General features: G+C 47.8%; 2 protein-coding genes and 1 long non-coding RNA gene across 8 annotated transcripts in view; 1 reads left to right on the top strand and 2 right to left on the bottom strand.

Moving 5' to 3' along the window:
* GCH1 (GTP cyclohydrolase 1) overlaps positions 1-7,256 on the bottom strand; it is a 54,630-nt gene extending 47,374 nt beyond the window's left edge. Inside the window, exon 1 of the mRNA XM_084835112.1 lies at positions 6,430-7,256. Within this exon, the coding sequence (XP_084691238.1) occupies positions 6,430-6,784 (355 nt within the window). The 5' untranslated portion in view covers positions 6,785-7,256. The remainder of the gene's footprint in view (positions 1-6,429) is intronic.
* Positions 1-26,474, top strand: part of LOC146356878 (uncharacterized) — a 43,343-nt gene that overhangs the window by 1,727 nt on the left and 15,142 nt on the right. The window lies entirely within an intron of this gene.
* Positions 25,507-26,474, bottom strand: part of WDHD1 (WD repeat and HMG-box DNA binding protein 1) — a 46,116-nt gene continuing 45,148 nt past the window's right edge. For all 6 annotated transcript variants that reach the window (XR_014787871.1, XM_084835091.1, XM_084835065.1 and 3 more), the window contains one exon: positions 25,507-26,462. Coding sequence is in view for 5 of the 6 variants with exons in the window: in XM_084835091.1 (XP_084691217.1) it covers positions 26,259-26,462 (204 nt within the window). In the remaining variant the exon portion in view is untranslated. The remainder of the gene's footprint in view (positions 26,463-26,474) is intronic.

Genomic DNA, 26,474 nt, shown 5'->3' on the forward strand with positions numbered 1-26,474 from the left:
CTGCACAGAGATAAAATCTGATAGAGCCAGGGTCAGGGTCAGCACGAGCACTCTATCTTCTGTGGCTTGAATAGGGACAAAGGCATTTTTTAATCACACTACATGTCTTAATCAGCTCACCAATGTAAGGATGCCCTTGTTATCACCCAATAACTGTTTTGTGGATTACCACTGTTACGGTAATTATCACTGTCTGTGCTTGCTGCATTTCAATCCCCAACCCACAATCATCATATACACTTAGAATAACACTTCATGCATTTGATTAAGTGGGTTGTAGTTGATGAAAGCTTATGTCAAGTCTTCCCCAACCTGGGGGCTGTCTTCACGAGCAATTTAGTGCAAAGTTAGAGCAGTCTGAATTCCTTCGTGACAGATGACGTCATCACCGATCTGCTGCCAACCAGCCACTTCCCTCTTGAAAAGCTGCATTTTCTGAAACTCCTTTTACTGTTTTTTTTTTTTTAACTGAAGGTGACTCCCGGGCAGTTTTACCACAGTGTGCCATGTGCACACACACCCCGAGCATTAAATCCTGGGCATGCCATGTGGGCACTGCCTTGACCTGGCAGTGACATGGTCAAGGGGGTGGGATGCCCCATTCCCTCTTGTTTCCCCAATGGAAGTAGTTTTTCCCATTGAGAAAATCCCCAGGGGCGCAGCAGCGACCCCTCACATTACCACAGTAGTGGGGACAGTCATTCACCTTAGGTAGCTCACTTTTAATCTTTAACATATCCCCCCTTCTGTGCATGTTTACTCAGAAGTAAGAAATAAATCTCACTCCCCTGCAGTGAAAGGGTTAAGGCTAACTTTAGTAACTTGCCCTAAAGCGCTCTTTCACTTCTCTGATGCTCTCTTAAATTGCTATTGCGATGCTGTGCTTCTTTGATGTTCTGTACTTTCAAGACATTTCTCTGTTATGTAAAGTCCCTTCTCTGCTTTATTGCAGTAACAATATTTAAGGTTACAGGAGCTTCTCATTGCGAGCAGGGAGAATGGGGGGGCTCTCCGCAAAATGGTGGAACTCACCATGATGATCTGAATGGGTTAAGAGGATCTGTCTTCGTATGGATCAGTAGTGGGCTGAACAGCAGGAAGCAGGAATAAACGGGCAGTTCTTACAATGGAGAGAATTAAGAAGCAGGATCCCCCAAAGATCTCTGTTGGGAGTGGTGCTATTTAACTTATTCAATAATGATCTGGAGTTAATAATGATGCTTCACACTTGTACAGGGCTTTTAAGTGTTCAAAGTGCTCTGTGTGCATTACCTAGTTATAATCCTACAACAACCCTGCAAGGTAAGTTAGCATTATTATCTCCCATATCACAAATTGAGGCTGAGAGAGAGGGGAGGTATTTGCCTAAGTGAGTTCATAGCACAGGCAAGGTTCAGACCCATCTCAGCTACTACACTACACCAGCTCTTTCAGCTACACATGAGTCAGAGGTGAGCAGTGAGGGTCACGTTCAGAGAGGACATCAACTTATTCAGGGTGGCAAAAACCCAAGTAGATTGGGCCAAAGACCTCCCAAAGGACCTCTCTAAACTGAGTTAAATATGTAATAAACTGGCAAAGTAGGTTCGATGTCAAGTAAATGGAAAGTGATGCAGTCAAATAATATATGGTCCGTTGACAATATTTCATTGGTCCATTCATGGGCATACCTACACTTAACATTCACACCTTCTAGCCCCGGAGCCCAGACCAAATGACCTACATGTGGGAGACGGTGCTTGGGTTCAGTTCAGAGTTCTGAAATACAGGCAGGGTGCAACTCAAGGAAGACTGGATAAGAGGGGGGAACACCCATGTGAAGTTCTTCCCTTTTGACTTGTTAATTTGCCTTGCTTTAAGGAACCAGGCAGAAAGGTGAGACTGCGTATCAACCTGGGTCACTTCACCACTGTAACAATCAAAGGCTTGCAAAAATATGCAAAAAAATTCAATGATACCCTGGACTAATAGAATAGATCTACCTTATCAGTAAAGGTGTCTCACCTCTGGGGAGATCTTAAGATGTGAAAAGCAAGAGAAGCCCTTTAAAAAGTCCCAACAAACCTGCCTATATAAGTTGCCTTCTGCACAAGAGTTGGTATAAACCAGCCTTCCCCACCCTCCAGATTTGTCGGACGGTACCTCCAGTTGTCCTCAGCCAGCATGGCCGTTGGGGACAATGAGAATTGTAGTCCTGCTCATCCAGAGACTGGGAAAGGCTGGTGTAAATTCTCTTGCTGCAGTGACGTAACAAGTAGAAGTCAAAAACAGGAAAATGTGCCCAACACAGATGCAGCAGGGGAAGCTCCTTCTTGTTGATTTGGCTTGGCCCTTTAAGCAGCCATGTTCTCAGGGGAAGCGCCTCCATAGCCTCCTTTTCCCCTGCCCAAGTCCTGGGAACATTGCAAGGACCTGACTAATACACAGTCTTGCTTTTGATAGCATCAGCTCAGAACCTAAATGGAAGGAAAAGGAACAGGGAGCCCAATTTCTTGCCTCCAGGCATTGTGGAAGCACTACTGAAGGAACACCAGACCGTGATACAGCTTTTAAGGTGGCAGGGGGCGGGGGGACAGTTATGTGCTGATTAGAGACCAGCAGAGATCTATGGGGAGGGGCACAATCCTATGCATGTTTAGACAGAAAAAAGTCCAACAGCTCCCAGCCATGCTCAGAGTTGTAGGCCTTTTTTCTGTCTAGACATGCATAGGATTGCACCCTTGGATACTTACGGTGCAATCCTATGCATGTTTAGACAGAAAAAAGGCCTACAACTCTGGGAATTGCAGAATTCTAGGAGTTGTAGGACTTTTTTCTGTCTAAACATGTATAAGTACCCTGATTTATTTATTATGGGAGGAGCTTTACCAGTATTAGTGGCTTTTGCCATTTCACACCAACGCACAATGGTAGGCACGCTGTAAGTTGGTGTGAAAGAGCAAAGAACGTTAATACTGCTAAACATTTCCAAAGTGCTTTAATCACACGTTCAAAGTAGGGATGTCAGAGAATTCCGCCACGGATCTTGGTGAGGCCGAATGCCAGTGCATTCGGCCCCCCGAAATCTGTGGCGGAATGGCCTGCCCCCCCCCCCCGCGGATCCCCCATGGGACGAGACTTACCTGGGGCGGATGTTCCGGCAGCTTCGGCGGCTGGTCTTCCGACCGGCTGCCGCCGCCGCCATTTGCAGTCTGGAGGTTTGGGTTGTGTTTTTTTTTTTACAGAGACATGATAGGCTACGTAAAGACCTATGTAGCCTATCACATCCCAGTAAAAAAAACACAAAAAAGCGTAAGCAAATGGCGGCGGCTACGGCGGCCGCCATTTGCGTTCCTTATTTTTCGCCGTCTTAGTCTACGTAAATATTTACGTAGACTATTATGGCAAAAATAAAGGGGAACGCAAATAGCGTAGTGGGCGCTATTTGCGTCCTTTTGATTCGCCGTTTTAGCCTACATAATTATTTACGTAGGCTAAAACGGCGAATCAAAAAGGGACGCAAATAGCGCCCACTACGCTATTTGCGTTCCCCTTTATTTTTGCCATAATAGTCTACGTAAATATTTACGTAGACTACGACGGCGAAAAATAAGGAACGCAAATGGCAGCCGCCGTAGCTGCCATTTGCGTACGCATTTTTGTTTGTTTGGGTTTTTTTACCCAGAGCCCTCCGCAGCCGGAAATCCAGCTGCACACGGCCCTGGCCTGGGCCTGGCCGGCTGCTCCACAGAGCTGCCGCGGAGCACAGCCGGCCGTCGAGGATTCCAGGGGGGAGGACCGGATCGCCTCCCCGCCCCATGAACAGAATCCGCGGAAAGGTAAGTGACTTTCGTACATCCCTATGAACTGCTTAACATGCATTAACTAGTTGTAATCCTTCCACCAACCCTGTAAAGTTGGCATTGTTATCTCCCCATATTGCAAATGGGGGTGGTGGGGGAGATGACAGCTGAGGCTGAGAGCCTAAGGCTATCTAGGAGGTTCATGGCAGAGGCACAACTCAAACCCAGGAATTCCCGATTCGCTAGTCCAATCGTTTGAGATTTTATTTTAATAAATGAAATAATTTTACCCTTCCTTTGAAAATTGAAGTAGTATTTTAAAAGACAGAGCATGAAGTATTTGTCAACTCTGAATGTCATTGCAGGTTCATTGCCTAGAAAACTGAAAAGCAGGAACTTCCCTTCTTATGAATAGTAGGATCCTACCTGCATGTTTTTCCCCCTTATACTTCCATAAAAGAAATGGACTATTAGAGATCAAGGAGGCAATCCAGATTAAGTTAGGGCTCAATCCTATGCATGTTTAGACAGAAAAAAGTCCTACAACTCCCAGCATACCCCAGCCAGGATAGCACCCTTAAACAGTTTAAGTCACACTGATTTCACTTGAAGGTGGTTATGCATCAAACGGATCTTTATTCTCCCAATCTCAGCCTCACTTCACCACGCAAGGATGTTATTAGGATTCCTGCAATGACATATAGCACTTCAATTTATTATTTGGTACAGTCATGTCCCACCTTTTCCTCCAAGGAGCCCAATACAATCTTTTTCCTCCCCATTTTATCCTCACAACATCCCTGTGAGGTAGGTTAGGCTGAGAGTTGGTGACTGGCCCAAAGTCATCCAGTCAGCTGCATGGCCAAGTGGGGACCTGAACCAAGATCTCCCCGGTCCTAATCCAACACTCTAATGGCTACGCCACACTGGCTCTTTAAAACGCACACTTTAAATGCATAACATGCTACAGACCTGTGTATTGATTTCTATGAACCAGGACTGGCTGCCCTTCTGCAAAAAGGAGACCATAAGAAGAGCCCTGCTGGATCAGATCAAGAGTCCATCTAGTCCACCATTCTGTTCACACAGTGGCCAAGCAGCTGTCAACTGGGAACCCACAAGAAAGACATGAGCACAACAGCACCCTCCCACCCATGTTCCCCAGCAACGGGTGTACACATAGGCTCACTGCCTCTGCTACTGGAGGTAGCACATAGCCATCAGGACTAGTAGCCATTGATAGTCTTCTCCTTCAGGAATTTGTCTAGCCCCCTTTTAAAGCCATCCAAATGGGTGGCCATCACTACATCATAGGGATGTACGAATCACTTACCTGGTTCCGGCTGGGGCATCCGCTGGGGGGGGGAGGCGCTCCGTCCCTCCCCCCGGAATCCTCGACAGGGGGGGAGGCGATCTGGTCCTCCCCCCCGGAATCCTGCCCGGCCGGCTCTGCTCCGCGGAGCAGCCGGCCAGGGCCATCCGCAGCCGGACTTCCAGCTGCGGACGGGCTGCTGCGGACCCAAATGGCGGCTGCTGTAGTGGCCTCCATTTGCATCCTTCCAGGCTGTCGCGATAGACTACATAAGAATTTACATAGCCTATCACGGCATGCCCCCCCCCGCCAAAACAGCATACGCAAATGGCGGCGGCTACGGCAGCCACCATTTGCGTTCCCTATTTTTCACCGTTCTAGCCTACATAAATATTTACGTAGGCAATTACGGTGAAAAAAAGGGAACCACAAATAGCATAGTGGGCGCTATTTGCGTTTCTTTTTTTTCTCGCTGTTCTAGCCTACGTAAATATTTACGTAGGATAAAACGGCAAAAAAAAAAAAAAGGAACGCAAATAGCGCCCACTACGCTATTTGTGGTTCCCTTTTTTTCACCGTAATTGCCTACGTAAATATTTATGTAGGCTAGAACGGTGAAAAATAGGGGACGCAAATGGCGGCTGCTGTAGCCGCCGCCATTTGTGTACACCATTTGGGGGGGGCATGCCACGATAGGCTACGTAAATTCTTATGTAGCCTATCACAGCTCGAAGGACGGCAATGGTGGCCACGGCTGGCCAGGAGACCAGCCGCCGCTGGAGCTGCCACATCGGCCCCAGGTAAGTTCCATCCCGGGAGATTCCGCAGGGGGAGGGGGCAGGAGGCCGTTCCGCCATGGATTCCGGCGGGGGGGCGGGTTCTTTAGATCCCTGGAATCTGTGGCAGAATTCTCTGCCATCCCTAATCCTGTGGTAGCGAGTTCCATAGTTTAACTCTGCACTCTGTGAAGAAGTCCTTCCTTTGATCTGTCCTGAATCTCCCACCAGTCAGCTTCATGGGATGGCCCCGTTGGGTTCTAGAATTATGAGAGATGGAGAAAGATGCCTCCCTATCCACTTTCTCCACACCTCTGTCATGTTTCCCCTCACTGGTCTTTTCTCCACGCTAAACAATCCCAGCTGTCGTAACCTTCCCTCACAGGGGAGTGGCTCCAGCCCCTTGATCACCTTAGCTGCCCTTTTCCGCACTTTTCCCAGCCCTACAATGTCCTTTTTTGGAGCGACAACCTGCCTACCTCACAGGGCTGCTGTGAACGTGTCCCTTTTCAAGTAAGCCCCCGCCCCCCCCCCGCCGCCGCCGCCCCCCGGCGCCCACCTGTGATGGTCTCCTGGTAGCCTTTGGTGAAGAACTGCATGGCGGTGGCGGCGCGCCACGGGGTCTTGAGCAGCCCCTGGCGCTGGGGGTCCTCGCCCAGGGCGCGCAGGATGGTGGCGTAGGCGGCGGCCAGGCCGGGCAAGTTCATCTCGTTGTCCTCCTCGCTGCGGGTGCGGTCCTCCTTCCAGCTCTCCAAAGGGTGCGCGCTGGCGCCGGCCTTCGTGCAGCCGGCGGGCTCCCCGGAGCGGCTCGGCGCCGGAGGGGGCGGCGGCTTCTTCTCCGCCGGCGGCTTCTTCTCCGCCGGCGCGTAGCAGTTGTAGCTGGCGGCTCGCAGGGGCGGCTTCATGTTCTCCATCTGCCCGAACCGGGCAGCCCGTGCGCGCCCCACTGGCTCCGGTGCCAACCGGAGGAAAGGAGGGGCGGACGTGGAAGCCCGGCGCCCGGATCGGGGATGCCCGGCGCCCCAAGCGCCGCGAGGTCAAGAGGGCCGGCGAGGGCTTTGCGCGCGGAAGGAACTTTCCCGGCGGCCGGACCCTGGAGAGCCCGGCCGGGCGTGCGCCCACCCTGGCCGGGCGCGCCTTGCCCGCCAAGGACGGGCCCCTTCGGCCACAGCAGGACGCTGCGCGGAGACGCGCCCCCAACACCGGCCAGGGGACGACCGCCCGCGGGGGAGGCTGCGCGCCCGGGCGCGGCTGCCCTGCTCCCGGCGAAGGATGGCGCCTCGACGTGGGGGGAGGCGGGGGCGCGCGCCCGGCCACTTTTGCCTCGTGCCGCCGCCGCCAGCCGCGCTTTATAGCGCGCCTGGCTTCGGCCACGGCCTCGGCGCCGCTCTCATTGGGCCCGTGCCCGTGCGTCACCCGGCCCGCAGCCTGTCAGAGGATCGGGCCGGCGCCCGGCAAGAGCAACAGGCGGAAGCGGCGGGCTGGCGGGCAGCGAGCGGCTCGTGGGGGCGGAAGACCGGCCGCGCCGCCGCCCCACCACGCCTCCTGCGGGGCCCGTCTAGGGACGAGAGGGGCGACGCGCCCCGCTGGAGACTCCTGGTAGTGGCCGGGAGTAGCTGGCCCACGCGCGCCCCGGGGGAGCCCCCCGTAAGCTTCAGAAGAACGTCAGAGGGCTCAGACCCAGGGTCCGCCTCGTCCAGCATTCTGATCACCCAGCGGCCAACGAGCTGCTGACCAGGAACCCTCAGGCAGGACATGAGTGCAGCAGCACCCGCCTGCCCAGGCTCCCCAGCAACTGGGCACACCGGCCCACCGCCTCTGACAGCAGGGGTGGCGTAGAGCCACCGGGGCAGTAGCCGCTCTAGTCCCTCCAGTCCGCTTCACGGGATGGCCCAAGTAAGTTCTAGTATTATGAGAGAGGGAGAAACTTCACATCCTGCATAATTTTGTACATCTCTTGCATGGGCTTCTTCACACGGAGCTTTTATCCTGCTGTCGAGATTGGTCATTCGTGGAAGTTTGTGGGTCCTTTTCATGACGTTGTCAACCTCCCGGGCACATGCAGAGGTATTTCCTGGTTCTCAAAAAGATCTGAAGTGATGAACTTTCTATTTCAGTCACTTTGTTATGCAGGTAAAACAGTCACTAGATGGTGCTGTTTAATTGACCTCTATGGAACCTTGAAAATTAAAAACTTTCCCTCTCGGCAATCACCTGGTTGCCATCTGGGAACCCACTGTAAATGCAGAAAGGCTCTACTGCAGCTTTTTCTTTAATGTAAAGCAGCCCATGCCCACCTTTTTTCCAAGCTAGACAATCCCAGCTGTTGTAACCTTCCCTCACAGTGGAGATGCTCCAGCCCCTTGATTATTTCCTTCGACAGACCTTTGCTCCATCTTCCATGGTAATATGGGCTACTCAAGACTAGCTGCAGCTATCAAAAAGAAGCTTCTCCACCTCCCTTGTCCAACATGTCCTTATTGTGGGTTTCCTGTGGGCATCTAGTTGGCCACTGAGAACGGAATGCTGGACTGGATGGATCCTGGGACTGTTCCAGCATCAGGGCTCTTCTGATGTTCTTATGGACCCCAGAGATCTTCTAGTCCAGGGGTGTGAAACCCTCTTCAGCCTGAGGGTTGAATTCCATTTTGGAGAAGCTGGGTGGGGCGGCTTCCAGGGGTGGTTGTTCAGTCGTTCAGTCGTGTCTGACTCTTCGTGACCCCATGGACCATAGCACGCCAGGCCTTCCTGTCCTGCGCTCTCTCCCAGAGTGTGCTCAAGTCCATATTCATTGCATCGGTGATGCTATCTAGCCATCTCATCCTCTGCCGTCCCCTTCTCCTTTTGCCTTCAATCTTTCCCAGCATAAGGGTCTTTTCCAGGGACTTTTCTCTTCACATTAGGTGGCCAAAATATTTGAGCTTCAGCTTCAGTATCTGTCCTTCCAATGAGCACTCAGGGTTGATTTCCTTTAGGATGGACTGATTTGACCTCCTTGCAGTCCAGGGGACTCGTAAGAGTCTTCTCCAGCACCACAGTTCGAAAGCATCAATTCTTCGGCGCTCAGCCTTCCTTATAGTCCAGCTCTCACAGCCATACGTTGCTACTGGGAAAACCATAGCTTTGATTAGACGGACCTTTGTCGGCAAGGTGATGTCTCTGCTTCTTACTATGCTGTCTAGGTTTGCCATAGCTTTCCTCCCAAAGAGCAAGCGTCTTTTAATTTCATGGCTACAGTCACTGTCTGCAGTGATCTTGGAGCCCAAGAAAGTAAAATCTGTCACTGCTTCCATTTCTTCCCCTTCTATATGCCAGGAAGTGATGGGGCCAGATGCCATGACTTTAGTTTTTTTAATGTTCAGTTTCAAACCAGCTTTTGCACTCTCCACTTTTACCCTCAACAAGAGGCTCTTTAGATCCTCTTCGCTTTCTGCCATTAGGGTGGTATCGTCTGCGTATCTGAGGTTGTTGATAATTCTCCCGGCAATCTTAATTCCGACCTGCGATTCATCCAACCTGGCGTTTCTCATGATGTACTCTGCATATAAATTAAATAAGCAGGGCGACAGTATACAGCCTTGCCATACTCCTTTCCCAATTTTGAACCAATCGGTTGTTCCATGTCTGGTTCTTACTGTTGCTTCTTGACCCTGTATAGGTTTCTCAGGAGACAGGTAAGGCGGTCTGGTACTCTCATCTCTTTAAGAATTTGCCACAGTTGTGATCCACACAATCAAAGGCTTTAGCGTAGTCAATGAAGCAGAAATAGACGTTTTTCTGGAATTCTCATGCTTTCTCCATGATCCAGCGAATGTTGGCGATTTGACCTCTAGTTCCTCTGCCTCTTCGAAACCCAGCTTGTACTTCTGGTAGTTCTCAGTTCACATACTGCTGAAGCGTAGCTTGTAGGATTTTGACCATAACCTTGCTGGCATGTGAAATGAGCGCAATTGTACGATAGTTTGAACACTCTGGCATTGCCCTTCTTTGGAACTGGAATGTAAACTGACCTTTTCCAGGCTTGTGGCCACTGTTGAGTGTTCCAAATTTGCTGGCATATTGAATGCAGCACTTCAACAGCATCATCTTTTAGGATCTTAAATAGCTCAGCTGGAATACTGTCATCTCTGCTAGCTTTGTTGTTAGTAATGCTTCCTAAGGCCCACTTGACTTCACTTTCCAGGATGCCCGGCTCAAGTTCAGTGAGCGCACTATTATGGCTATCAGGGACATTAAGATCTTTCCTGTATAGTTCTTCTGTGTATTCTTGCCACCTCTTCTTAATCTCATCTGCTTCTGTTAGGTCCCTGCCTTCTTTGTCCTTTATCATGCCTGTCTTTGCACAAAACATTCCCTTGAGATCTCCGATTTTCTTGAAGAGATCTCTAGTCTTTCCCATTCTATTGTTTTCTTCGATTTCTTTGCATTGTTCATTTAAGAAGGCCTTCTTGTCACTCCTTGCTATTCTCCGGAACTCTACATTCATTTGGATATATCTTCCCCTTTCTCCCTTTTTTTTCACTCCCCTTCTTTCGTGAGCTACTTGTAAAGCCTCATCAGACAGCCACTTGGCTTTCTTGCATTTCTTTTTCTTTGGGATGGATTTCGTTGCTGCCCCCCGAACAATGTTACGGACCTCCGTCCATAGTTCCTCAGGCACTCTGTCTATCAGGTCTAATCCCTGAAATCTATTCCTCACCTCCACTGTATATTCATAAGGGATATGATTTAGGTCATACCTGAATGGTTTAGTGGTTTTCCCTACGTTCTTCAATTTAAGCTGAAATTTTGCGATAAGAAGCTCATGATCTGAGCCACAGTCAGCTCCAGGTCTTGTTTTTACTGACTGTATAGAGCTTCTCCATCTTTGGCTGCAAAGTACATAATCAATCTGATTTCAATATTGACCATCTGGTGATGTCCATGTGTAGAGTCACCTCCTGTACTGTTGGAAAAGAGTGTTTGCCATGATCAGTGTGTTCTCTTGGCAAAACTCTATTAGCCTTTGTCCTGCTTCATTTTGTACACCAAGGCCATGCTTGCCTGTTATCCTGGTGATTTCTTGACTTCCTACTTTGGCATTCCAATCCCCTATGATGAAGAGGACATCTTTTTTTAGTGTTAGTTCTAGAAGGTGTTGTAGGTCTTCATAGAACCGATCAACCTCAGCTTCTTCGGCCTCAGTGGTTGGGGCATAAACTTGAATTACTGTGATGTTGAATGGTTTGCCTTGGATTCGTACTGAGATAATTCTGTCGTTTTTGAGATTGTACCCCAGTACTGCTTTTCCCACCCCTTTGTTGACTATGAGTGCTACTCCATTTCTTCTAAGGGATTCTTGCCCACAGTAGTAGATATAATGGTCACCTGAATTAAATTCGCCCATGCTTGTCCATTTTAGTTCGCTGATTCCCAAGATGTCGATGTTCAGTCTTGCCATCTCATGTTTGACCACCTCCAGCTTACCTTGATTTATTGATCTTACATTCCAGGTTCCTAAACAATATTGTTCTTTACAGCATCGGACTTTCTTTTCACCACCAGACACATGCACAGCTGAGTGTCCTTTCGGCTTTGGCCCAGCCGCTTCACTCTTTCTGGTGCTACTTGGAAATTCCCTCTGCTCTTCCCCAGTAGTATATTGGACACTTTCCGACCTGAGGGGCTCATCTTCCGGCGTCATCTCTTTTAGCCTTGTGATACGTTCCATGGGGTTTTCTTGGCAAGAATCCTGGAGTGGGTTGCCATTTCCTTCTCCAGTGGACCACATTTTGTCAGAACTCTCTGCCATGACCTGTCCGTCTTGGGTGGCCCTTCACGGCATAGCTTATGGCTTCACTGAGTTATGCAAGCCCCTTCACCACAACAAGACAGTGATCCCTGAAGGAGCAGTGATCCATGAAGAAGATCACTTCCTTCATGGATCAAAAGCATCAGGGGGCGTCGCCACAGGCAAAAGGAGCACAGCCCAAACACGAAAAAAATACCAGCGTCTTTTACTTTAAAGCACTTGTGGCCAGCAACTAAAGCCTTAGTAGAAGCACCTCGACCGACCACATAGAATGCGGAAAAACCCCTACGAATAACCTAGGAAACCATCAGTGGAGGCTGGTGGCTCCAATGTCAGCAGGGCAGTGAATCCGCTCCAGGTTTCAGTCAGAACCAGTCAGAACCCTAAAGGAGCTCTCCAAGGTGCGGAGCAGGGTCACTGGTCAGGAATTCTGTGAAGCATCTCAGAGAGCTCCTTTAGACTTCTGACTGATTCTGGCTGAAACCCAGAGCGGATTCACTGCCCTGCTGACATTGGAGCCACCAGCCTCCATGAAAACCACCAAATGATGTGGGGGGGGGGCGTGTCACAGGAAGGAGGCATGGCCATCTGGGGAACTCTGGAAGGCCAGATTTGGCCCCACAACCTGAGGTTCTGCACCCCTGTTCTAGTCCAGCTCCCTGCTGTTTGAAGGAAGTCCGCAGCAAAAGCAACCCTGATAGGTGGCCCTCCAGCCTCTGGTTAAAAACCCCTAACAGAGGAGAGTCCACCACCTTCTGAGGCCATCTGTTGTACTGTCAAACAGCTCGTAGCGACAGGAAGTTCTTCCTAATGTTTAGTCAGAATCCCCTTTCTTTTAGTTTGAGCCTGTTGGTTCTGGTCCTACAGTCTGGACTGGTGCAACAGGAAACAAATTTGCTTCATCACCTTCAGATATTATCCTCTCCAGACTAAACATCCCCAACTCTTTCAACCTTTCCTCACAGGACTTGGTCTCCAGATCTCTCACCATTTTTGTCACCCTCCTCTGGACACATCCCAGTGTGTTGATTTCCTTCTTAAACTGTGGTACTCAGAACCGGGCATAGTATTCTAGGTGAGGTTTGACCAAAGCAGAATAGAGTGGCAGTGCTATTACTTCTCGCAATGTGGACACTCGACTTCTCTTGAGGCAGCCTAGCATTGCATTCGCCTTTTTATCAGCGGCATCGCACTACTAAATCATGATTAGCTTGTGGTCTACTAAAACCCTTAGGTCCTTTCACGTGTGTTGCTCTCAAGTCAGGTGTCACCGGTCCTATATGCAGAACTTTATACTTATCTCTGTTGATACTGGACCAGTTCTCCATCCTGTCAAGATCACCTTGCATCCAGTTTCTGAATTATTAGGTATTGGCTAAGCTTCCCAGTGTCATCTGCAAATTTGATGAGCATCTCCTCTACTCCACATTATTTGTAAAGAAGTTCAACAGCCATGGGCCCAGGAAAGAACCGTGAGGCACCACACCGGTCACATTTCCCCAGCTTGATGAACAGCCATTGAGGAGCACTCCTTGGGCACAGTCCACCAGTCTGCCACAAATCCACCTAACTTTGGCATCATCGAAGCCACATTTTACTAGTCGGCCATGCTAAATGCTTCCTGACAACGTTCACTTGGATTTACCAGAGATTGAGCCTGGGGCCTGATACATGCAGCGCGTGCCCTCTGCTGCTAAGCAACGGCCCTTCCAGCATGCATGTGCCACATGATCGTGCCCACCTGGCAAATACTTTGCTACACTGGAACAATTAGGAAACCTATCCTGAAATAGCCCTGAATCTTCTAAAAAAAACAAAACAAATGAGCCCTAGACTCATTTTAGAGTTTAGCCCTAGAGTTTAATTGGTCCAATTTATTTATCATAGTTATATTCCACCTTTTCCAGGGAGATTCGCTTTCACATGTTGTGATGGCCACCAACTTGGGATGGCTTTAGAAGGAGATTAACCACATTCAGGGAGGGTGAGCCCATCAGTGGCTAGTAGTCATGATGGCTATACAGGGCCAGCGCAAGCTCTCCCACTGCTTGAGCTCTCCCACCGCCTTATCCACCCCACCGCACCCACTCTGTGCCGCATCTCCCCCCACCCCACTCCGCCAGGTCTCCCCCCGCCACATCTCCCACCCCCGCATGCTGCATCTCTCCCCACTGTGTGCCACATCTTGCATCTCCCTGCCATGCCTCACACCTACCTCCCCATTGCTGCTGCCTCTGCTGCCACTGCCCACCGCTGAAGAGGCACATCAGCCACAAAAAGCAGTTGGTTCAGCTCTCCAGAGCGCTGGCCAGGCCCCAATGCTTGCTCTGAGGGGTCCTTCCTCAGACCCGGGCATTGTGGGTGGGGGTGCCCCAGAGATCATCTGGACCACCCTACGAATCACCTTGAGAGGATCCTCAGGGCAAGTGAAAGGGTTGGGGGCTGCTCTGGAGAGCCCCAGTGGTTGCTCCTGCCATTCCACTGCCTGAGGCAGGGGATTCACCCTATCTCATGGGAGGGCCGATCCTGTGACTGTATTTCATCCATGCTGCCTCTGAACACCAGTTGCTGGGGGACATAAGCAGAAGGATGCTGTTGTCCTCATGACCTATTTGTGGTCTTCCTGAGGGCATCTGGCTGGGAACTGTGGGAAGCAGAATGCTGGACTAGAGAGGTCTTTGGTCCGATCCAGCCACAGGGCTCTTCTTAGGCATTTATGATGCCCTCCCATTCAGAAAATAGTTTTACTTTTACCTATATCAGAATATGACAGTTCTACAACTTATAATGGAAAATCTCTATTTCAGTGCATACTCTTCTGTGGACTTCTTCATAGAAGCACCATCGGTTTATAGCTGCCATAAGATTTTAGGCTTTGACCGAGCAAACGCTCTTTAAAACCCTCATTGTCTGTCCATCAGCTCTGTGGTCAGTATTACTGTCTGCCAAATGGAAGAGAGGAAATTGTAGGCTGCTGAGAAGGCAGGGTAGGGAAAATATGTCACAAATACACATTAGTGACTCATTTCCTTTCCGCCCCTTGGACACTAATGACATTAAAAACAGAAGAGAAAATAGCCACAATGGGGCAGCTCAGTGTTCAGAGGAGAGGTTGCAGTAACGTAACCTCACAGAAACCTAGCCAGAGACAAAGAGAGCTGCAACAAGATAAGATCATCACAGCCAGAGTAAGAACAGCAATTTCCCCCCACCCCCATCAAGTTACAGTCATAGTACCCAAGGCTGGCCAAGTTATTTTGGCACCTGAGACAGAATATTCCACATGTGCCTCTCCCTGGAAGTAAAAATACAATAAAAAAATAAGTAACCACCAATTTGCTGCCCTTTCAGGACACCCAAAATCCGCTGCCTGAGATGGCTGGCTCACTCTGCCTAATGGTTGGGCCGGCCCCATTCAGAACTGTGGATATTCTGGGGCAAAGAGACTTTTTCTTCTTCAGGAGGGAGTAGTCAAACAGGCAGCTTCCACCCCCTCCCCCCATGTCCAGCCTGAAGTGGTACAATCTAGGCTAGGCTAGGGATGCAGAATTTGTAGCCCTCCTGACCACTGGTCATGCTAGTTGGGGCTGATGGGAGTTAGAATCCAACATCATCTGATGTGCTACCCCTGAGCTAGAAAAAGCAATGCTGCTTTGCTCATGCTAGTAGCCTTTGGACTGGATGCGCTGAAAACAGGATGGGTGGCTGCACAGAATCTCTACCCACAGGGATGGACTTACAGGCCTTATGGACCTATTGTCCACTGCATTTCTCCAACCTTATGTTAGTGCCAAACTACAGATTATGGCAGGAGCCCTGAGACTGATTCCCCAATTTTATTTTATTCTTCATTAGCTGATGGACCCGGCTTCGCTTGGGTTGGGAAGAGCCCTTAGTTTGATACAACAAAGCCCTACACACCTGTCAGAGTTGGAGGCATTGTGCCTGCCCCATCTGAGTGAAGCCATGCCCACCAGCACCCCATGGCCTCTGCCATGGGGTTACTTGTGTAATATATTTATAGTACTTTTCAGCCAATTTCAGTTTTTGTTGACTAATTGCTATCAGAGCATTAGCAGAAAAGGGAAATAAACATTGTACAGAAAGCTCCAAATGGAACTCAATCAAGAAAGAGAAAGGGACTGAGGGAAGAGGATGAAACATGCCTGTGGCAGGGGGCAGAATGGAATAATGGGTAGAGTTAGTGTCAGTTGGAAAAGTCAGTGAGCAGGAGCTGAAGCAGTTGTTTTGTTAGAAGAGATAGAGGATTAGTTGCGTTAGAGGTGGGAGCTGACAGGGATAGCAGTTCGTGAGATCACAAAAGTTAGGTTAGGCTGTTAGAACTATTAGTTGTTATTCTTTAGCACATGACTACTTGCTCTGGATGTAGTTTGATACAGCAAAACCTTGGAGCAAAGTTACGCAGAGTTGGGCATGTTGTGCCTGCCCTGGCCCCTAGGCACAACCTGCCATGGTGACCTCTTATGGCGCCTTGAGGGAAGGGTCTGTCCACTTAATTCCCCTGAAGGGGGCTGCCCAGCAGAAGCGGAGAGAGGCAGCTGTATAACTCTTGCCCTCAGAGTACTTCCTCCTGGCTTCAAATTGTCTGAACTCCAGAACTATGTCCTGGTTAAGAAAGTCTGTCATGTATTGCCTGAATATGGTACTCCAGGCTTCAGCCACACAAGACACATTTAAATTAATTATAAGTAATGCATTTTTTTAAAAACCAACCCAGAGGTGTACACCTGTAAGGCCCCCTTAGTCTGCCTGCCAAGTTTCAGATGCCTAGGTTTCACTGACCGGGAGGACATACAAACAAACACTTCTATTGAAGCAGTAATTTTTTTAAAAAATTGATAGGTTACCATTTTGCATCAGGATGGTGGGAGAAATTTTCACTGTGCCTAAAACCATCCCAGACAGAAGTAGAAGAAATCCTAAAAGTTTCATACTAGTCAATCAAATGGCATAGAGGCAGTGAGTGTCCGAAAGTTTCAATTAGCCACCATTTTGTTTCAAGATAGCGGACGAAATTTTCACTATGCCTAAAACCATCCCAGATAGAGGTAGAACAACTCCTGAAAGTTTCATAACAATCATAAGTGTGTTTTTTTAGTACATTGAGGACATACAAATGCTTCCATTTATATATATAGATTAAATGCCTGCCTCGTGAGAGGGTCTGCAAATTCAATCAGGTGACTCTGTTGTGCCTATTTCCCCCTCCCCACATGAAGCCAATAGCATTGGGGGAGGTAATTTAAATCATGAAAATGAGGAGACAACCTGGCCATAGAATCTGTCTGAAGCAGGATGGGAGAATCCTCGCTCATTGCTGCTTCTCCACCCCACCCCACCATCAGTAATCCTTCCCTCCTTGAACCCACCATGCCGATATAATACTTGTATTTGAATTATTGATCTGGCAATATTATTTTTATATAGCACCATCAGTGTGCAAGTTGCAGTTCAATTATTTGCAAAGTTTGGGGCTTTCCTAATGTGGTACATTGCATTAGGATCATGGGGGCTTGAGAAAGCCGTGTTATTTGTCTCAGGGACTAGCAGGCAAATATTGACAAGGAAAACCCCCATTGAGAACAGCAACACACTCCTACACCACATCTCATGTTTTCTGTGCGACATCCAAGACAAAATGAAGTCCATTTCCTTAGCCTGAGGAATTGACTTTGGGCCAGTCACAGACTCTCAGCCCAACCTACCTCACAGGGTTGTTGTTGTGAGGATACAACGATGAGGAGGAGGATAATGTAAGCCGCCTTGAGTTCCTTGTGAGAGGGAGAAAGGCGGGGTATAAATGCAATAAATAAATAAATAAATAAATTGGGGTTCACTTATTAATAATAATAAAAAGGGCTTGAGGCCAGAAGATGGTTATAAAGAACATCTTGAAAGGGGGGATGTGGGCTTCATTTCAGTCTCCAGAAGACAGAAGGGAAAGAAAACGTTATGAATATTATTTCAGCTATTTGAAATGCATTTTTATATAAACAAGAGGTCTGCAGGAGTTTTATGTGGTGCAAAGGACAGACAGATGACGTGCACAAGAAATTAAGCGTGCTCTGCAGCTATGATTCCCACTGACAACTTTCCATCTTTGTATTTTATACTAACCTCTTTCACATCCCTTCTCAGTCAGGTCCTAGGTTAAAAAGTCAGTTAAAGAAAAGCAACCCTTTCGTTCTACACATGATGATCCATTTTCCTAATAATTCTACTTCTTCCCTTTTTTGTGCCTCCTTCAGGTGTACTAACAGTGCAACCCTAGGCATGTCAACTTAGAAGTAAGCCCCAGTGTGTATAGGATTGCAGCCTAAGGGCACATTCCTATGCATGTTTAGACAGAACAAAAGACCTGCAACTCCCAGAATTCCCCAGCCAGCCTTATCAACTGGGGAATTCTGGGAATTTTAGGACATCTTAATGTCTAAACATACATAGGATTGCACCCTAAGGGAGAGATCCTATGCATGTTTAGACAGAAAAAAGGCCTACAGCTCCCGGCATGCCCCAGCCAGCATGGCTGGCTGAGGCATGCTGAGAGTTGTAGGACTTTTTTCTGTCTAGACATGCATAGGATTGCGCCCTAAATCACTTTAGAAAAGAACGATCACTGCATACATGGCTATCTCCCTCCCTCCCAGCCTCACTAAGTGTTAATACTGTAAAGAATTTTCAAAATCAGTAACTGCTCCAGAAATTAATACTCTCCTCCCCTCCCCAACTCTTTTCCTAAACAATGTATAGTGGTGAAATCCATCCTGTTCCCCCAAGCTTTTAAGGTTACACTTGATGGTTGTTACAGTTTGGGCTTTCTCCCCAGACTATTCACAGCTGCTTTTAATAGTTGATTTTGTTTGGGTTTATATTTATTGTTGGTAGCCACCTTGAGGCTTTAATAGTCAGTGGGATACACATTTAGAAATACATTTACACTAACATTTGTTCGAGCTTTTCCTTCTGGCTCTCAGTGTGGTTGATCTCCTATCCAGATTAAAAAGGTAAAAGGTAAAGATGTCCCCAACCAGTCGTGTCCGACTCTAGGGTGCGGTGCTCATCCCCGTTTCTAAGCCGAAGAGCCAGCGCTGTCCGAAGATGCTTCCGTGGTCATGTGGCCGGCGTGACTGAACACCGAGGTGCACGGAACGCTGTTACCTTTCCCGCCGAGGCGGTACCTATTTATCTACTTGCAATTTCTTTCGAACTGCTAGGTTGGCAGAAGCTGGGACTGAAGATGGGAGCTCACTCCGTCACGCAGCACTCGGGTCTCGAACTGCTGACCTGCCGACTTTCCAGTCTGCAGTTCAGCGTCTTAACCACTAAGCCACCGCGGCCCTCCTATCCAGATTACTGACTGCTTTTTTGCCTGGTTCAGTAGAATTCCAGCATCCGTTGTTCCCAGGCCATTCACCGGGGCTTGCATCTGTTAATATAACTGTAGAGGAAAAGTGGGTAATACTGCTTGGCTTAAATGCCAGAATTCATTGCATCTCAACTCTCTTTAGTGTATAGAATGAATCTGTCTGCCTTTGTATTTCTTTATTGATCTATGGCAAAGATGGTATGTTGTAACAGATAAACCTTTGAACCTCGCTTTCAGATAAAGGCTACTCTAAGGTCAAATATTTAATCTTGTTTAATCAATAAACAGACGGGCCCCATTCCTAAAACGTCAAACTTCTCAAAAACTGAACATTGAGCTTTTCTTTATTCTAGGTTCCCCTTACAAAAAAATTAGGTTAGCCATTCCCGACCTAGTGCTCACCAAATGTGTTGGACTGCAACTCCCATCACTCTGACTGGGTGTGATGGGAATTGAAGTCCAACACAGCTGGCAGGCACGAGGTTGGGGAAGGCTGGCTTAGGTTATTTACATGCTTAGTGCTACCGAGATACTGCATTTTTACAATTAGCTGGAAACAGAATTAAAATAAAGCTTCCACACAGCACTTAGCGCAATGCTGTATTATGTTTACTCACAAATAATTCCTATTCAGCAAAGGTCCTTTTCTAAGGTTAAAGTTAATCAAAGTCTCCTGTTTGCAGATCCAGCACATTTCTTCTTCATGTTACTCAGTTGAAGAATTTGCCCCAGTGTCCATTTCTGCTCTCTCTCTCTCTTGCGCGCACGCACGTGCACACACAGAGTAAAATAAAGCTATTTTGCTATAAAAATAAAATGAAAATAAAGAGAAAACCACAATAATTAAAGCCTCTCCTCAGTCGCCCATGGGAATAGAAACTGACATTAGGACGAGGCTATTCAAGGGGCAACTCATCATTAATCCCCCAACCGTGTTGTACAGGAAGCAATAAAATAGGTTGACCTTTCAAATACAAAGTTTTGAATTGAAGTCACAGGTCCTCCAAAATCCCTCAATAGCACTTTGTTGTTCATATTGGGCAGGATTTATTGTCAAAAAATTATTTCCATCTCTTTCTTTTGTGACAGAAAAAGGTCTGAAAACACAAGAACAACACAGGCCCAGTTTGGACGTAATGACAACCCATTTAAACAATGTGTTGTCAGGCCTGCACAGGAGTGAGCAAGCGTGCTCCCCTCCCACCTGTTCGTTGCTTCTGCTTTGTTTCCAGATTACAAAACAACCTAGGAATGTGCTCTATGACATGTGAACCCAGAACTCTGAATTGTTGAGGAAGAAACATGTGAACCAGGTCATGAAAGCTGAGTATCATTAACATAGTGATAATGACACACTCCCCATTCCTAGATAATCTCTCCCAGAAGTTTCATGTAGATGCTGAAAAGCATAGGGCTGGAGTGGGGAACATGGGGTCCTTGTTGGACAGCAACAGCCATCAGCCCTAGCCAGCATAGCCAGTCATGAGGGATCATGGGAGTCGCAGTCCAACATCTGGAGGCCATGCATTCCCCTTCCTCGGCATGGGGGATGCCCTGCTTGAAAACTCCCTAGAAGCAAGTGTTTAGCTACTGCCTTAGAAGGCAATTCTTATATTCTAAGAGCAACAGAAAAGGAGTAATAGAAATACGCATTCCCATCGACGTGTTCTTCCTAACACCTGCACTCCAGTCATATTTAAGCTGTCAAAATCTTGTGTTGATTGCTGGCTCTAAACATCCTCCTCTGTGGGTTGTGCCCTTGATGATCGGAAGCCCCCAAACACAGAGGCTTACGATCATAGAATCATATAATAGTAGGGTTGGAAGGGGCCTATAAGACCATCGAGTCCAACCCCCTGCTCAGTGTAGGATAATCCTATGCAGAGTCGGAGGAGTGGCAGAGGCAATCTTTGCCTCCCCATCCTCCCGCCCGGCATTTTTTCTAAGACAGGCTTTTCTGTCCTTCTAGCTGGGACGCTGGGGGGTGAAGGAGGCTGGTTAGGCTTCAGAGTAACTGGTATCCTGGCCTCTTCAGTCTCTTCCCCTCCCCTCCCCTCCCCTCCCCTCCCCCTGAAACACCCTTTCCCCCCTCTCTGAGGTCACTTTCCTGATCTCAGAGGCCAGCCAGCATGGTTTTTTCCGCACCAGCTGCAAGAGGGCAGTTTATTTATTTATTTTCTATGCCACCCAATAGCTAAAGCTCTCTGGGCGGTTCACAAAAATTAAAACCAAGGCACACACAATAAAACAATATAAAATATATAAAACATTAAAACCACAGTATAACAATACAATCAGACTAAAACCAGAATAAAACCTAGCAGCAGTGCAGTAATTTAAAATACAGATTTAAAACAGCAAAGCTAAAAGTCTAGAAAGCTAAAATGCTAAAATGCCTGGGAAAATAAAAAAGGTCTTCACCTGGCACCGGAAAGATCATAATGTAGGTGCCAGGCAAACCTCACTAGGGAGTTCATTCCAGAACTGGAGTGCCACAGCAGAAAAAGCCCTCCTCCTAGTAGCCACCCACCTCACTTCCTTTGGCAGGGGCTCACGGAAAAGGGCCGCTGAGGATGATCTCAAGGTACGTATGGGAGGAGGCGATCCTTCAGATAACCTGTACCCAAGCCGTTAAGGGCTCTGAACGTTAATATGGCACTTTGAATTGGGCCCAGAAATGGACTGGCAGCCAGCGCAGCTAGAAAAGTACTGGCGTAATATGAGCTCATTGGCCAGTCCCTGTTAACAGTCTTGCGGCCCTGTTTTGGACCAGCAGAAGTTTCCGGACCGTTTCCAAAGGCAGCCCCACGTATAACTCATTGCAGTAATCCAGACAAGAAATTATCAGACAAGAATGAGTTCAAACCTCAAGGGCCAAATGAACTGCATCCTAGAGTAATAAAGGAACTGGCAGAAGAACTCTCAGAACCGCTGTCTATTCTCTTTGAGAAATCATGGAGGACGGGGGAAGAGCCAGATGACTGGAGGAGGGCTAATGTTGCCCCTATCTTCAAAAAGGAGGAACCTGGGAACTACAGTCTGACATCAATCCCTGGGAAAATTCTGGAGCAGATGATAAAGCAATCCATCTGGAAGCACCTTGAAAACAAGGCAGTGATTACTTGAAGCCAACATGGATTTGTCAAGAACAAATCCTGCCAAACGAATCTGATCTCATTTTTTGATCAAGTAACCTCCCTTGTGGACTGTGGGAATGCTGTAGACATAATATATCTCAGCTTCAGCAAAACTTTTGACAAAGTGCCCCATGATATCCTGATGAGCAAACTAGCTCAAAGTGGGCTAGATGAAACAATGATCCAGTGGATCCACAATTGGCTACAGAATGGGACTCAAAAAGTGCTTTTCAATGGGATCTTCTCAACCTGGGGAGAGGTAACGAGCGGGATACTGCAGGGCTCAGTCCTGGGCCCAGTGCTCTTCAACATTTTTATTAATGACTTGGAGGAGGAGGTGCAGGGAATGCTGATCAAATTTGCAGATGACACAAAATTGGGCGGGATAGCTAATACCCTGGAAGACAGAAACAAAATTCAAAGTGAACTTGATAGACTGAAGCGCTGGGCAGAAAACAACATAATTAAATTTAATAGAGATAAATGCCAGGTTCTGCACTAGGAAAAAGAAACCAAATGCAGTTACAAGATGGGGGATACGTGGCTCAACAACACTACAAGCGAGAAGGATCTTGGAATTGTTGTCGATCACAAGCTGAAGATGAGCCAACAATGTGATGTGGCTGTAAAAAAGGCAAATGCTATTTGGGGCTGCATTAATAGAAGCATAGCTTCCAAATCTCAGGAAGTACTAGTTCCTCTCTACTCAGCACTGGTTAGGCCTCATCTGGAGTACTGTGTCCACCACCCTTTAAGGATGCAGATAAGCTGGAGAGGGCTCAGAGGAGGGCAACAAAGATGATCAGGGGACTGGAAACAAAGGCCTATGAAGAGAGACTGAAAGAACTGGGCATGTTTAGCCTTGAGAAGAAAGAGGGGAGATATGATAGCGCTCTTCAAGTCCTTGAAAGGTTGTCACAGAGAAGAAGGCCAGGATCTCTTCTTGATCATCCCAGAGTGCAGGACACGGAATAATGGGCTCAAGTGACAGGAAGCCAGATTCTGGCTGAACATGAAACTTCCTGACTGTGAGAGCAATACGAAAATGGAACTAATAACCTAGGGAGGTGGTGGGGTCTCCCACACTGGAGGCATTCAAGATGAGGCTGGACAGCCATCTGTCAGGGATGCTCTGACTTGGATTCCTGCACTGAGCAGGGGGTTAGACTCGATGGCCCCTTCCAACCCTACTATTCTATGATTCTTTCAGAGCATGGATAACTGTAGCTAGGCTCTCTGTCCAGAGCGTAGCTGGTATACCAGCCTAAGCTGATAAAAAGTGCTCCGTGCCACTGAGTTCTTCGATTCCCCACTCCGAGGTCAGAGTGCTGTCTCTGAACTCGGATCAGGGAATCTAAACTATCCTATGGCCCCTCAGATGCTGTCCACAGGCCATAGGGTTGCTCCCTCCATGAGGCTAACAGCAATATTTACCACTTAGGTGTCTCCTCAAGAGAGTTCGCATACATTACTTTAGTAACCTTTATGGTAGCCCTGTAGGGCAGGCCAGCATTATATTCCAAGTGGCAGAGGCTGGACAGATGGTGGCCATAGGCAAGCCACCTGTGTGCGATCTGAATGTGTGAGATTTAAGCGAAATATTTCTGGCTCACACTGGACTAACAAACTGCTCCTTGCTTTTTAAAATGGCAATCTTCTCAAAACACCTCTGAATGAACAAGTGAAGTGCCCCAGCTTTTAATGTGTGGTCCAGGGCAGCTAAGAACAGCTGTGCCCCTGCATCTCTTTGCTAATTTACCTTGGGACATCATTACCCTGGGATCAACAATGCAACTTGTTCTTAAATGCAGTATCCTTGCAACAAACATCTTGAATTTCTTCAGTCCAACAAAATCTACCATTGAGTGGCAGTTATAACCCTGCTGAATAATAGCAGCTTAGCTGTCCATTGGGTAAAAGTGGTGTTGTTCTATAGATTCAGATCCCTTTATCTTCAGGACGCAAAAGCACTGGCAACCGAGCTGACACATGAGAAAAAATGGGATTTCCTCTATAATCAAGTTAGAAGGGGCAAAAAAGACCCACCTAGATCAGTTCTTCCAAGACAAGCCACACACCAACTCTCCTGCAGTACAGTGTGTGCACCCATCAGAGAGCAGGTGTACCATGTAACAGTAATAATATTTCCCATGTATATTTCACTCCTTTTTCGTATGCTCAAAGTGGTTCACATGCACCTCTCCTGTAGTAATGACGAGACGGTGCAGTCAGTCACTTGTGGTTCAAAGGACAGAACATCCCTAAGGTACTCCTTAAAGGAATGTGCAGTGTCCTTTATCATATGACATTTCCTGTATCCCCCTAAAACAAGACCTGAAGGATAAGTGTGGCACTGAAACTTGCGTGCCCCTTGACAGGGCTTCCCCATCAGCGTGCATCGTATTCAGCTATCTGGATAGGAAGCTGCCTTGTACTGAATCAGACTGTTGGTCCATCTAGCTTAGTATGTCTACACTGGCAGCAGCGGCTCTCCAGGGTTTCTGATGGGAGCCTCTCCCAGCCTTACCTGGAGACGCTGGAAATTGAACCTGTGGATGGAAGGCGTGAGTTCCACCACTGAGCCCTCCCTTCGGCTGCGGACTCTGTGCTCAGGCTCTGTTTTGTCCAGTTCTGGCTCTTCTCATTTCATACGAAAGCAGTCAGAAAGACAGATTGGAGTATTCTCTGCTGTGTGAAAGAGACCTGGTTCACACAATCACTGTAGCCCAACATGGCTTATTTAAGCCATGGGGGGTTGTGGTGCCCATGGGCTCCAGGTTGCCGATTCAAACCCCCATCGTGGCTTTTTGTGTCATCTGAACCCAGTGAAGGTGGCTTGTTGGGGTGATTAACAAACCACCCTACAACAGGCAATGGGTTCCGAGGGGTTTGTTAACCACACCAACAAGCCGCCCTCGCCAGGTTCAGACAACACAAGAAGCCGCACCCAGCTAGGGTAATTATGTAAATTGGGGCAGCACGTGTGCAAACCGATCCACTGAGTTAAAGTCACAAGAAAGATTTTCAAGTCTTTTGGGGTGGTGGGGAAGAGGGAATGAAAAACAGCACTTGTGCTCTTGTGCAACTCATTCAAGTCAGTGACACTTGATGCAAGAGAGGCTGCCAACCGATTGTGCCTTTTCGACATATTGGCCTGGTATGTTTGGTTTAACCAAACTTGTTATTCTGGGAAAAATTAATGGCCATTTTGTTCCTGACTTTAAAAAAAAAAGCCAGCCAATGAACATTACCTGCATCTGAGGTATCCAGATGGGCAGCAGCATAAGGTGCTGAAAATGAAAAAGTGTTAAACAGCCAAGATCCAAAAAGGTCACTGCTTTATTTAGTAAAACCAATAACATAAACGTATAGCATTCTAAGATTCTTTTTCTGTATATGGTTGGACCTAAGTTGCACAACGCTGATGTAGGTTGTGTGAATCCTATTCAGCTTGGCCATGTGGCAAGGGGTCACAAGATGACTCCATCACTCATTCATCTCACCTGTCCACACACAATGAGGCAAGCAGAAATATTTACAAGCCTTGCTGGATGACAGGGGAACCAAACAAGTGGCGGTACCTGACAAAGGCTTTTGCTACATTGCACAGCTTTAAAAAAATGTAAGGAACACCTAGAACAGCAACTCAGTGTTGACCTGGCACACAGGTCATCTCCTGAGTCGCAACATGCTGCCTTTTCTCCTTCATCACGCATGCCTTTGGCTGTCATGATATATTGTCCAAAAGGCAACAGACTATTAGAAGAGCAAACTTATTCAAGGAAAAATTGGTCCTAGCTCCATGAAGCAGACTTACTGGGACTAACTCCCAAGTGGCATGGCATAAAATGGCAACACCTTAATACCTACAGTGGCAAACTCAATTTACAACTACCCTATGCAACACAGATAAACATTAAGCTACACGCAACGGGTGTGTAGCAATATTCCCAGGAAGAGTTTCTTTGCCTGGAAGCTCAGCACAACCACACTTCCTTTGGAGAGCTGGCAGGCTGGTTCGTACAACAGTCTAAAGTTAATCAACAAGAGGTCTTAGGAAGACACCAGTGGATCTAGCTCTCCTTGTAGGCAAATGCCGATAGCTTTGTGATGGTAGACTGCTCAAAGGGCTTGGGCTTTTTGGCTGCACTTGTATCCTTGTCTCGTGTTTGTACTTGGCTTTCTTGCCTGTCGCCATTAACATCTTCCAGGTGCTTCCGCTTTTTTCCTTCAGCTGGATCACCAGCTTCTCTTCCTTTGGCTTTCTCAGTCCAAGCCTTAAGTGAATA

Source organism: Heloderma suspectum, chromosome 1 (genome assembly GCF_057233095.1).
Source record: "Heloderma suspectum isolate Gila_16-S chromosome 1, 16-S_ref, whole genome shotgun sequence".
Classification (NCBI taxonomy): domain Eukaryota; kingdom Metazoa; phylum Chordata; class Lepidosauria; order Squamata; family Helodermatidae; genus Heloderma; species Heloderma suspectum.